The 12674-nt window shown below is 39.5% G+C and overlaps 1 protein-coding gene across 1 annotated transcript; it reads right to left on the reverse strand.

Annotated features, from left to right (window-relative positions):
* Nucleotides 1-5830: 5830 nt before the first annotated feature.
* Nucleotides 5831-6386, reverse strand: LOC108550278 (prostatic spermine-binding protein-like). The gene is made up of 2 exons (XM_017903982.1): nt 6317-6386; nt 5831-6252 (listed from the first exon to the last, which is right to left on the reverse strand). Exons 1-2 carry the CDS (start codon nt 6384-6386, stop codon nt 5831-5833), a joined length of 492 nt encoding a protein of 163 aa, XP_017759471.1.
* Nucleotides 6387-12674: the final 6288 nt, after the last annotated feature.

Below are 12674 nucleotides of genomic sequence, written 5' to 3' on the forward strand. Positions count from 1 at the left end.
TTCTTGCCCGTGATCATTGAACTGGTTGCTCGATATTAATTTGGTGGCCAATATTGACAAGGCGTAGTGTGGCAGATTTACCCGCCAGAATTTAGCAAGGAATTCAAACGCGATGTGACATAACATCTAATGTAAAAGTCCGTCACCGTAATTAAAGTAACGTTACTTAGTACATGTGTCCATTAAACAAATGTCATTTAGTTTCTCTCTGTTCACCGATGTAATTTATATTTAATAGAATAAATGAAGGTATTGGTTTTTATTTTTCATGCTTTTATGGCATGCAGGAGAGGAAGTTCTTTCTACTGTGTCAGTTTATTATATTGAATTGTTAATAATAAATATTTACAAAATATTTGTGCAGGTTAAATTGCTGCGTAGGAAATAGGAATTTAATTTTTATATAGGAATTTAAAATTAAATGAAGCACTATAAAATCTATTCATATTATTCGTTCTACTTATGGAGAAATTTAATGAGTGTAAAACCCGTCGTTGCTGTAATGAATTGAAAATATGAACATCGTGAAATAATGAGTAATTGATATCCATATACGTATGTTAGATTGTGCAAAACAATTGTCCATATAAATTAGGTATACGGGATGTCCCTGCAACGGTAGTGCAACGGGGAAAGTGGTGATCCTGCATTAACAAGAAATCGAAAATAAAGAATAGAATTTCATTTGAAGCCTCATTATCAAGAAAACCGATTTGGAATATTCATCGAGTACGCTTGCATAGTGATGGTCTATCCATCTGAGCCAAGTTAATTTCAAATTTGTTGGGACACCCCGTATAACGAATCGCTCCCTGTCCTACAAGCTATGGAGAAAGTTACAAAGTTGAAAAATTGATAACCCGTGATTTAATGGACTTTCAGGAGTTAGTTGAAGAAAGGGAAATAAAGTTGTAACAAAAAGTCATATTGGAAGACACCTTTATATTTGCATCAAGATGTCAGGTACATATTTAAATGAGTTTATTTTCAGACGGATCATAGTGCAACATATTATTGGAACTATAATTGAAAGTTGTCCTTTGATTAGTAAATATTTTTATACATAAAAATTGACGTTACGGACCCAATCCGTGAATACGAGGACCAATTCAGCGGGCAATGATGTTTGGGTTGAAAGGCCAATGTGTGCTACACAATCCTCGACGTGTCGGTGTCCGATTCGAATATGTTGAAAATAACCACTCAGCGGTGAATGATTATTCGCAATGGTCCATCGTTGAGTCGTTGAGAACGATCTGGGAGCGACGTGGTTTTCTCCCTGAATGAAACTTGTTCGAAGCGATATTACGCTCCTGAAATTGTACACACACTGACTTGTAAATTGATTATAATTTTCATTTCCTTAGAATAGTTTTCTAAAAACAGTATGTCTGGCGCTAACTAACTTGAGTACATATCTTTGCTTATTCTTTCAAAATTGAATTTTTTCAGCTTTAGCGAGAAAAATGGCATCACCCTGAGGAGTATAAAAGTAGAGAATGTTTTAGAATTTTGCTGATAAATAATTATTAAACTAAAAGTGAAGATTATTATGGATGATATTAATGTAACTTTTAGTACTATTTTCCAATTCTTTCAAACTCAAAATGTTACAACATATTTTCTACGTTTAAACTCACCTTTACAGTAATTTACTGCGTTTAAGCTCTCCTTTACTGAAACATATCTAACTAATAGCTAGCCGTCACCCAGCGAGGACTGGGTCCTTTGAAATAAGTTATTCCTTCCGTTCCACGAAGTGAAATATATTTTTAAGTTAGGGATATAAGGATTCCTTTCTAGTACTTTGAGAGGCATAGGAGGTAGTTAATTGATGTTTCCGTTAAATTACAAATATTCTGTTAGAATTTTTGAAAAAATTTGTACCTGTAATTCCAGAGATTTAACGATGAATAGGTCAAGAAGCATAATTTCGAAAAATTCTATGGTAATATTTAGTGCGAAAAAATTTCTAAGTTTTTCTGTTAATTCGTTATTTCGCACCCATACGGCAATCCTTTTGCTTTAAAAAATCTTTCGACTGCATTTTCGTGAATCAGTTTCAGCATTGGTCGACTCCTCCCTGATTGTGCAGCAATGTCTCGGAAAAGAGGCATAGAAGAGGCACATTACTATAAATTTCTGAAAATTACCAAAACGTGGACTTGTCTCATCCACTCTCTGGTTATGGAAAATCAGGGCCGAGGAGAGTGCAATATGTACTCAGTCAATCCTGATACCATGTTTACAGTCATATCCGATCACATTGCCGGTGGAGGATGAAAGCAAATAATATGTAAGATGGTAGCAGTCGAACGTAAAATTTCATAATGTAATTGTACAAATAATAGCACTTATATATCCCATCGTTGCATAAAACCCAGGGCCTAAAAGACCCGTTAGAGTCTTTCAGCAGCCAAACTCCAATTGCTGACTTATTTTATATTCCGAACTTTCCATTTCATCTGGTTATTGTGCATTTTGAAAACCTTTCCCTATTTTTCTCGGTTCACCGTTCACCGAGAACGAGGCATTCTTTAGCGCCTAATTTCAGGGTTGCAGGTAACAGCATTTAGGATTTGCTGACAATGGGCCCGTAGAAGAACGAACTATACCATGTGCGTTGTTTACGACTCTCGAAGCCATAAGGTCAAGGTGACTTTGCCGGTCACCTGTCAAGAAGGGTCACCAATATACCCACAAGAAGCTCACTCTGAGGGAAGGGTTTCCTCCACTAGCGACCTTGTCGCGGAGGACGTTTTTGGGGATACCTGATTCACGGAACAAATGTCCCACCCTTGCCAATCATGCCAATCAGGAGGACGCTTCTCCTTTAGCGGTTCGTATCACTTTTCAGCTCCGAAACATCGTCAGTCGTTGAACAATTTCAGGAGCGAGCACATAGCTTTAAACAAGTCGTCGCGCCCAAATCAATCTCAGCCACTCATCAATTAACCATTGTGAATAACCAGTGTTGGACGGTTATTCGCTATATAATCGACACGATCACATTCGAGCATCCGAGCCCACTTCTGCCGAATCGTCGGTTTTTTCGAGTCAGATTCTTTGCACACGTTGGTCTTACAATCCAACAATCATGTGTCTGCTAACTTGATCCCTGAATTCACGGATTGGGTCCGTAACAGGAGCACTACTTTGTCTTATTGCTTGAAGGTAGAATTAGACGTAACTGTTTATCTCGAAGCAGAGAGTATCACACGTTCGATTGTCCAAGAGTTAATGTAGGGTTATAATTATCATCTTCGCAACGTACAATAGGCGCGAAACATCGAAGAGACGTAGGAGATTTCGACACAACTGTGGATAAAAGACGAAGAAAAAAAGAATGGAAAAGTAAGAAAGTATGTAAATAAAAATAGAAAAATAAAAATTCTAAAAAATTGTATATTTCTTATTTTCATCTCTTCACTGTTTCCTTTTGTGAATGATTATTCGCAATGCTTGATCATTGAGTCACTGAGAACGACTTGAGAGCGACCTGGTTCGCTCCCTGAATGAGTTATACGACTTCGTTGAATCAGTATTTCGCTGTTGAAATTGATCAACGTTTGACTTGTTCATGCGATGACAACTACGATGCCAGCGACTCCTAGAAACTAATCCATGACTGATTTTCTGAATTATTTGAACTGATGCTTTCGCTCTTGTAACTGAACAACGACCATTTGAAAACTTTACCATTCGAAGCTAAAAACTGGTCATAAATCGCCAAAGGAGAAGCATTTTCCTTGTTGGCAGTTTGTCGGACCAGGGGCGGGCCCTTGGTCCGCGATGCAGTTAACGCAGAAAACGGTGGAACGTTCTCCACGACAAGGTTTCTGGTGGAGGAAGCCCCTCCTTCAGAATGTGGTTCTTGGGGAATCACCTGTATGTTGGCGACCCTTCTTGAGAGGTTACCGTGGCAAGATCACCTTTACTTTATGGCTTCGAATGTCTTAACCGGCACATATAGCCTGGTCTTGTGTTCCACAGGACCTATCTGAACGGACCATGGAAACCTTCGGTTGGATCTCATACCCATGCCAGACCTGAAGTGGCCCAAGAGTAATACGCCAAATCGGGTACCTCCTCGGGCGTACTCCTTAAGCCTACTAAGGGTCAAGTGCGGGTTGACTTCCTCCGCTGGTTGGACCATGCTTTTTTCATTGGTATGCTGTCCATGATAAATTCGTATCCAACACCTGTCGCTATATCCAAAAATGTACCAGGTGCGGCATAGCAGCGCAAAGGCGCCGAGAAACTAAGGAAACATTAGTTGTTCCACAGGACCATTGTTAACTAAATCCTAAATGCTGTTGCCTGATTCTCCAAAATTAGGCGCTTAATCATGTCTCGTGTCCGGTGATTCGAGGCAATAAGGACAGGTTTGTAGTAATGTACATTAAATAGGTAAATATGGGAAGCACCTAATGTGAAATGAGCCAGCATTTAGGGTCTGGCTGCTAGAGGACCGTAACAGGTCTTCTAGTCCTGGTTTTTGATCCACAATGGGACCGCGTGAATTATTAAATCGTGAACAATAATCATTTCTCTAACAATCACTAGAAATTATTTTATTTTGGCATGAATATAATTTCTTTGAATTTTTATTGGATTTTGAGTCACTGTTGCGTTGCAATTGACTTGTAGGCATATTCCCACGGGTTTTAAGTCTATCTATCGATCCTGTAATATTGCCCATCAAATTAATACTCAGCAACCAGTTCAATGATGTTTCGTGGTTCACGAGAAAAAAGATCAACAGCTTTCTCGAACGATAAAGAAGTATTGCTGAACTTCGCAGATGTGGCGATTAATTGAACCAACGGTGTCCCCTTAATCCGTGAATTGATCACCCTGAAGAAGAAGGATCTACAAACGAAGACAATTGTGAAGGAAGTCCCTCCTTCAGGGTAATGTGCACTATTCGAGGTACACGGGTGCATTCGTACGTAAGTGATCATTCGAAACGAAGATAAAATATAGGTACGTAAAGTATATGTTATGAGGAAATGGCTCCCTGTAAATTGTTGAATTCTGTTTATAAATCTTCTTCCCCATGTTAACAAGAAAGAATTTGTTAATTCAATAAGTAACGTAAGAAAAGGATTTTACTTGCAATTATGTAATGTAATTGACATTTCACAATATAATTATCTTTTATAAATAGCTGTGCTTATAAGAAGTTTGGTGACAGTTTCAATTAAAAAAATTAATACTGCAGAGATAGGGTGGGACAACACGAATACACGAATAATACTAAAACTACTATTTATTAATCCTAACAACACGTTTATATTCGCAACACTGATACACCTTTCTTCACAACTCTCTCTCTGAACTCTCCTATACCACACGTACCGCGACCGACTCCACACCGTCTCTCTCTGTCACTGACTGACTCTGACTGTGCGACTGACTGACTCCACTCACGCCCTTGCATCCCTATTTAAAACCATCCATTCTATCCTCTTTCATACCTATTCTCTCTTTCCAATCATACTTTCCCACGCACTCCTCGCAATCTTACCCTCAGCGGGTCACTCAGCCCAAACACTCGAACGCATTCCTAAAGCCACCCGATACATTCATAAACATCTCGTCCACACGATCCTAACGCACGATCATTCATCCTTTCGCACGCACTCTAGATAACCCGCTCATCCTGCGATACCACACTCGGCCCTCCTGACTTGAACATCTGTCCTCAGATGTTCCGCTAACACTGTCCCCGTTTTCCGCCGCACTTCTTTAAAAAAAAAGCATTGTCCAATTTCCCTGCCAAATTGACATTGTCGTAGACGCCCGAATTGGCCGGAGACGACCACGGTCAAAAACCATTCTGCACCTCTCGCCGTCGCTGTACCAATATCTTCTGCGGGTGCTGATAGTTGTCCCGGTGCTTCGCCTCCTCGTCTTCACCCTCGTCCTCGTCCTTGTCTTTGTCCCTATCTTCGTTTTCGTTGTCGCTCCTCTCGTCGCTCGCACCATCGCCCTTCCCATCATCCTCGCGGTCTTCGCCCTTGTCCTCGTGATCTGCACCCTCGGCTTCATCGTCTCTCGCGCTCTTGTTCTTCCAACCGCCTTCGTCCTCGTCATCTTCATTCTCGTCTTCGTTCTCGTCTTCGTTCTCGTCTTCGTTCTCGTCTTCGTTCTCGTCTTCGTTCTCGTTTTCGTTCTCGTCTTCGCTCTCGTCTTTGTTCTCGTCTTCATCGTCGTTCGCGCCATGGGTCTTTTCATTGTCCTCGTACCCTTCTCGCCTTCGTCCTTATTTTTGTCCTTGTATGCGCCCTCGTCTTCGTCTTCATCGTCGTACTTCCCGTCGCCCGCGTCATCGTTCTTTCCATCGTCCTCGTCTTCGTCGTCATCGTCGCCCTCAGCCTCATGATATTCTCTCTCGTCTTCTTTCTCGTTTTCATTGTTGCTCTTCCCGTCGCTCGCGCCATCGTTCTTTCCATCGTCCTCGTCATCGTTTTCATCGTCGCTCGCGCTCTAATTCTTCCAGTCGTCTTCGTAGACATCTTCGTCTACCGTCTTTCCTCCTATCGCGACTGCCGGAACCGCTCCCTGCATCTCTTCACCGTCGCTTGCTTGCGGCAACCCATTCGAACCTACGTTCCTCTTCTGGATCGCGTCGGTCTCCCCGTTCCCTGCATGATAAAAATCCAAATATTTCTCACCTTTGTCCACACTTTGGTTCTCACCTTCGTCTTCAACTTCGTCTACAACTTCGTCTACAACTTCGTCTACAACTTCGTCTACAAGGGTTTTTCTATTTTCAGGGATTATGATGCGAGACAAATCAACCTGATTGACTTCTGGCTCAATGTCAACACTCGAAACCACCGAATTACCAGCGCCTTCGAGTTCCTTGATCGAAATTTCTCCCCTTTTCAAATTAACTTCTACCGTTTCTAGAAATTCTGTTCCTATTATTAGGTCCTGCGACGATAATGCGTCCGGTACAACGTGTACATTGATGGGATAAGCTGTTCGATCTATTGTAATTATCGTTGAGAACTCCCCCAAAGTACGATTATTTCCTTTCCCAACACCGCGAAATTCCAAATCTCTATTTCTTAATCTAGGTGCGCCGATTTTAATATAATGTTCCGCTCGCATTAAATTTAAATCGCTACCGGTGTCTATCAACGCTACTAACCTATATTCTCCCATTTGGACCGCCTTTAGGCACTTTTCCCTTGCGCCTTCAGATATATTGTACACATCGCTACGTAGCTCGTTCGTACATTCAGACGCAATATGTCCATGCTCTCTACACTTAAAGTACTTCATTCCTTTACCCTTCGTAGGGCAATTGGCTCTCAAATGATTGCTGTTTCCGCATAGAAAACATCGCCGTACAGGTTCTCGTGTGCCGGTTCCACGGATTGTTCTTCTTGCCCCCTCTTCGGGTCGCCGGCTCCGCAATCTAGAATTTTCTTTCATGGCCTCGTAGTGTGTGCACTTCTCTCTCAGCTCTTGGATGCTTTTGGCGCCGTACAATATTATTTTATTAACCTCGTCGTCTTGGATGTCGCCGATGATATATTTTATGACTGCCGGTGTCTCCATATCCGCTCGGTTTGCGATGTCCAGCATTCGATAGGCATATTTAGCACACGTTTCATCGGGCTTCTTCTTCGTACGCGATAGTTCGCGATGTATTTCGTATGCATCCGTGGTTTTCGAAAATTCAGATATTAACGACCGTTTCATTTCTGCCCAACTTCGGCAACACTTTTCGTACTTAACGAAGAGTTTTGCTGATCCCCGCAACAACCGTTTTGCGTAGAAAATCTTTTGTATTACATCCCATCTATATAGCCTAGATGCTTCCTCAAATTCTTGCACCCAGCTGCGTGCGTTTGTCTCCCCGTCACCGTCAAATGTATCCATGGACTCTTCAATGTGCCGGGGGTTGAACACATACGTTCTTCTTATGCAGTCACGTATACCCTCCCCTTCAATTCCTCCTTCGTCGTCGCCCCCCTCCTGGCCATGCTCAATCCTGGACATTATGTCAGTCCTTAATCGATCCTGCAACTCTTTCTTGTCTCCAGTTATTTTCAGTTTGCGTTTCTCCAACTCCCGCCTTAATTCAGACACTTTCATTTGTTTCACCTCTTTCAACTTTTCATTGCATTGGTCTCCCTCTTCACAGTCCACCACTGTATTATCTAACGTGTCGACCGTTTCCATTTTAATTGACAGAAATTTACTTTAAACGACTTCAACAATTCGTAGCTTCATCGTCACTGCACAATTGCTCGTCTCAATCCCGGCTCGAGCCCCCAAATTGTAGAGATGGGAGGGGCAACAACACCACACGAATACTACTAAAACAATTTATTAATCCTAACAACACGTTTACATTCGCAACACTGATACACCTTTCTTCACATCTCTCTCTCTGAACTCTCCTATACTACACGTACCGCGACCGACTCCACACCCTCTCTCTCTGTCACTGACTGACTCTGACTGTGCGACTGACTGACTCCACTCACGCCCTTGCATCCCTATTTAAAACCATCCATTCTATCCTCTTTCATACCTATTCTCTCTTTCCAATCATACTTTCCCACGCACTCCTCGCAATCTTACCCTCAGCGGGTCACTCAGCCCAAACACTCAAACGCATTCCTAAAGCCACTCGATACATTCATAAACATCTCGTCCGCACGATCCTAACGCACGATCATTCATCCTTTCGCACGCACTCTAGATAACCCGCTCATCCTGCGATACCACAATACATAATACTGTAACTGAATTTTTAAAGTCATTCATTTATACATATTTAACTGAGAATATTTCATTTGTGCTAATCTGACTCGTGCAAAGTTTTAGAAATTTTGTCGAACTTAATGTAAACATAGTAAGGTTTTTCTGACTACAGTAATACTGAAATCAATGTTTTTATTCGTTATATTGTATATATGCGTATAAATTTATATTACAGCGAGTGGTAAGTAACGTATCACACGTATAGGAAGAAATTCCTTAAATTTTCTCAAAGAGATAATATTATGAATAAATAATAATGTACGTTACGAAATTAATTTATGTCCATGGATATACAATTGAAAGAAAATAAGTTACAGCTATAAACATTATCCTTCATCGATTAAATAATAAAAGGATTACGGCTCATTCCTTGTATAACGTAAGTCCGTCGCGAAATTTGATTGTCAAACAAATATTATTATGCAAATAGTCTATTCACTGGTTTTGTAGTTGATTATAATAATAACTCTCACTGAAACAATTTTATTAACAACATTATTTAATGATGACGTAGCATGGTGCTGATACCTCTCCATTATTTGAAGCAATTTTCTATTTTTGACCACCTTTGTTTATTGAACCGAAATTTTTCAGCTCAAAATTATCTGAAGAACGTAATATTGCAGATTGTTGAATTTATCTCCACTTCAGCCGTTATTCTATTGTATAAAAAATATGCTGCGCCGTTAAAAGGAAATAAACTAATTTCAATTTTTTTTATCGGAAACCTAATAATTTCGTAAAATTTAATGTTTCAGTATATAACCGATAGGAAACTGATAAACTCTTGTCTGAAACGTTTCCTTTGTCAACTTGATAGTAATGCTCGGAAAAACTAGGTTTCCGAGTTAAGTAGAACACCGTGCATACAATAAATACATATAGAGAAACTCGTTTAAACCAATCTGTTTTGATATTTTCTAAACTATTAATGATATTAAATTTGTTTCAGACAAAAGTCGAGGAGCACGTAATCCAATGGAAATAAATTCTCCTTATCTTGTAAAGGGCATACGAAAATTAGTCCCTTTTATTTAGTTTCTGAGGAAATTTGTTGAGAAATATTTTAACTTCTTTAAAAGTTTCTTAAGGAAAAATTGAAAATTCTCTTCTCGAAGATATTTCTCTCCTACTTTTATTTTAATCTACACTTTTATTATTTTATCGCATTAGTTACTTGTTCTAATGCTAATTTTGCCATTCTTAATTCACTTCCATTACGTTTAATTCTATTATGATAAATTTCGTTGTCTTTAATTCATAAGTAAACAAGTATGGGATGACGTAGTTTATTACCGCTCATTAATAGTAAACTGATTTATAACATGTCCATTCATTAATATTTCAAATTTATGTGCTGAATTGTAAACAAAATGAGGTTGTATGACGACAATCTCGGTGTAGATACTGGAACAAAGCTTCTCTGTAATATACGAAAGAGAAAATGCCGTTTAGTATTTTCCTCTTCCTAAATTGGATGCTGGGCGGGCAAGTATACTCATTCCTGGAGTGAAAAATCCGATTTACGGAAATTAAATTAAATCTCTGCAAAAGTAACCTTTGAAATTAAATTTTTTAATTCCATTTCTGTGGTGAACTGTCGACGCATATATATATATATATATGTACACATGTATACAGTGTGTAAGATAGTTTGCACGATGAGGTTGGAAACTACTTGCTGAAGAAAATGTGATAGAGTAATGGATATATTATTACAAAGTCACAGATTTGAAATTTACATATACTTTAAAATTTGTTTACATTACTTTCAATAACATAAATTTGTAACATTATAAATATCATTCCATTTGAATCTTAAAATGCAAGGGATAGAGTGAACAGCATATGTGCGAATTATAAAAATTCTTTTGGCAGTGACAAAATATGTTATACGAAATGACTTTTTTCCGTACATAAAAGCTTCTCTTCTTTACAACTACCTTCGCAAATAGAGAAAAAAGACACAAGACTATTTTGTATCGGACAAAATATGAATTTTCTTGGACTATTGCTGATTTTCTAAATTGTTTTGCATACGCATGATGCATGTAAGTTTTTTCGTTATTTTCAATAGAAAATCAGTCATGTATATCATTGTATACTTTCACTCAACGCGTTAAGTGCCACGCCCAACGTTGTGCGGGCCTAACTGGTCCTCAGGGATCGGCCCAGACTAGGACCAAGGGGTGCTAATTTTCAGTGTTAAATTCTTCGCCATCTTCGAACCTAACGTTTGGGAATTTCTGTCATAACAATTGTAACAGTATGTCTGAATTTCATGAACACATCGCCCGTCGCCCGTTGGCCCACTTGACGGCCAGATCTGGGCCAGAACGGAGCCGAGTCTCCGAAAGTAAAACGGGCTGGGCTAAGCACTTAACGTGTTAAACATTTACATTGAAACATATGTTGGTTAAAGCTGGATTATTTTTGTCTAGTAAAATTTTCAAATTTTTAGATTGATAATTTTGCTTTATATATGTAGGAATTTTATTTATTAAGGCAGCAAAAGGTCGGTGGTATAGAATAAAACTAATTTAATGATAACCAACTTATTTTAAGCTTACGGCTATTACACACACTATTACTCGAAGAACTACTCGAAGAACTGCTCGACATACGTACTCCAACAAACCACAACATAATCCTCCATACTCCACCATACTGCACCATACTGCACGCTTCACACCCTTGCATCCCTACTTAAACCATATACTCTATGCTCTTTCATGCCCATGCTCTCTTTCCCAATCACGCTTTCCCACGCACTCTTCGTTGCCTCGCATTCAGTGGTTCACGTACCCTAAACACTCAGATGCATTCCTGGAGACACTCTTCATTTGTAACTAAACATCCTTCCGCACGCACTCCAGATAATACTTCGGGCACTCGAGTCAAACACGAGACGTCTGTTTATTGCCCTTTATTTACGAAGAAGTGCCCAAGCATTCGCTCGCGCTTTACAGACATACCTAGGAATAGATAAAAGAAATACCATTCCTACATATATAACACCTACTGTATAAGGTTCTTGAAATTGTGTTGAAGACAACTCGGTTTAGACGTATGTGATACGTGTCGAGTGGTAGATCACATTGGAAATAGTTTCAAAGAATTATATGAAATTACCCGTTTGATATACCTCTTGCATACGAAGGCAGTGAAGTTGGTGTGATGATGGACTCCTTCTCTCAGTCTACGAACTATCAATTTGAGACGCTGGGCACCTTGGATATTCAATAAAGAACATTTTCTTGCTTGTGTTCACTACATTACACGATATAGTTGTTTGCTATTTCTAGTGTGATGTAGATTCTGATTATGTTCTGTTTGAGTTCTAACTGAGTTCTGAGTAACTTTAGCGATGTCTCGTCGTGTCCAGTCCGTTGTCACCTAAGAGTTTCCATGATTGATTGAGGGTGCACGTTGGCGGAGGAGAAACTGTTTTTCGAATGGACGTGGGTGTATCTGAAGGAATTTATGTTTGAGGAGTAGTAAGCTATTAAGGAACTTAGCCATTTGTATTATTTCGGTAGCCAGTGTCGCGATTTATGGGCAAAGGTATGTTCGTCGCTTCGGTGTTTCAATTCAATTCAGTCATGGGTCAGATCAATCTGTTGGGACTAATGTTTGTTGATGTCCTATACCGTTGTGTTTTAAATATATTACTCAATCCTCTGGACGGACGGCAATGCACGACGAACCTTTAGTGTTGTCGTCGCAAAACCCTTTATGAGAACAGAGAAATTAGAAAAACTTAAAATACGATTTGCATGAGCTTAGAATATGATAAGTGAATAAGGGTTTTAAGAAGAACTCTGCCAATTCTTCTTATCTACTTTAATATACTATTTTTAAAGCTATAAGGAAATCTTCATGGG

The sequence above is a fragment of the Eufriesea mexicana genome, unplaced genomic scaffold, assembly GCF_001483705.2.
Source record: "Eufriesea mexicana isolate 0111107269 unplaced genomic scaffold, ASM148370v2 scaffold2646, whole genome shotgun sequence".
Lineage (NCBI taxonomy): Eukaryota > Metazoa > Arthropoda > Insecta > Hymenoptera > Apidae > Eufriesea > Eufriesea mexicana.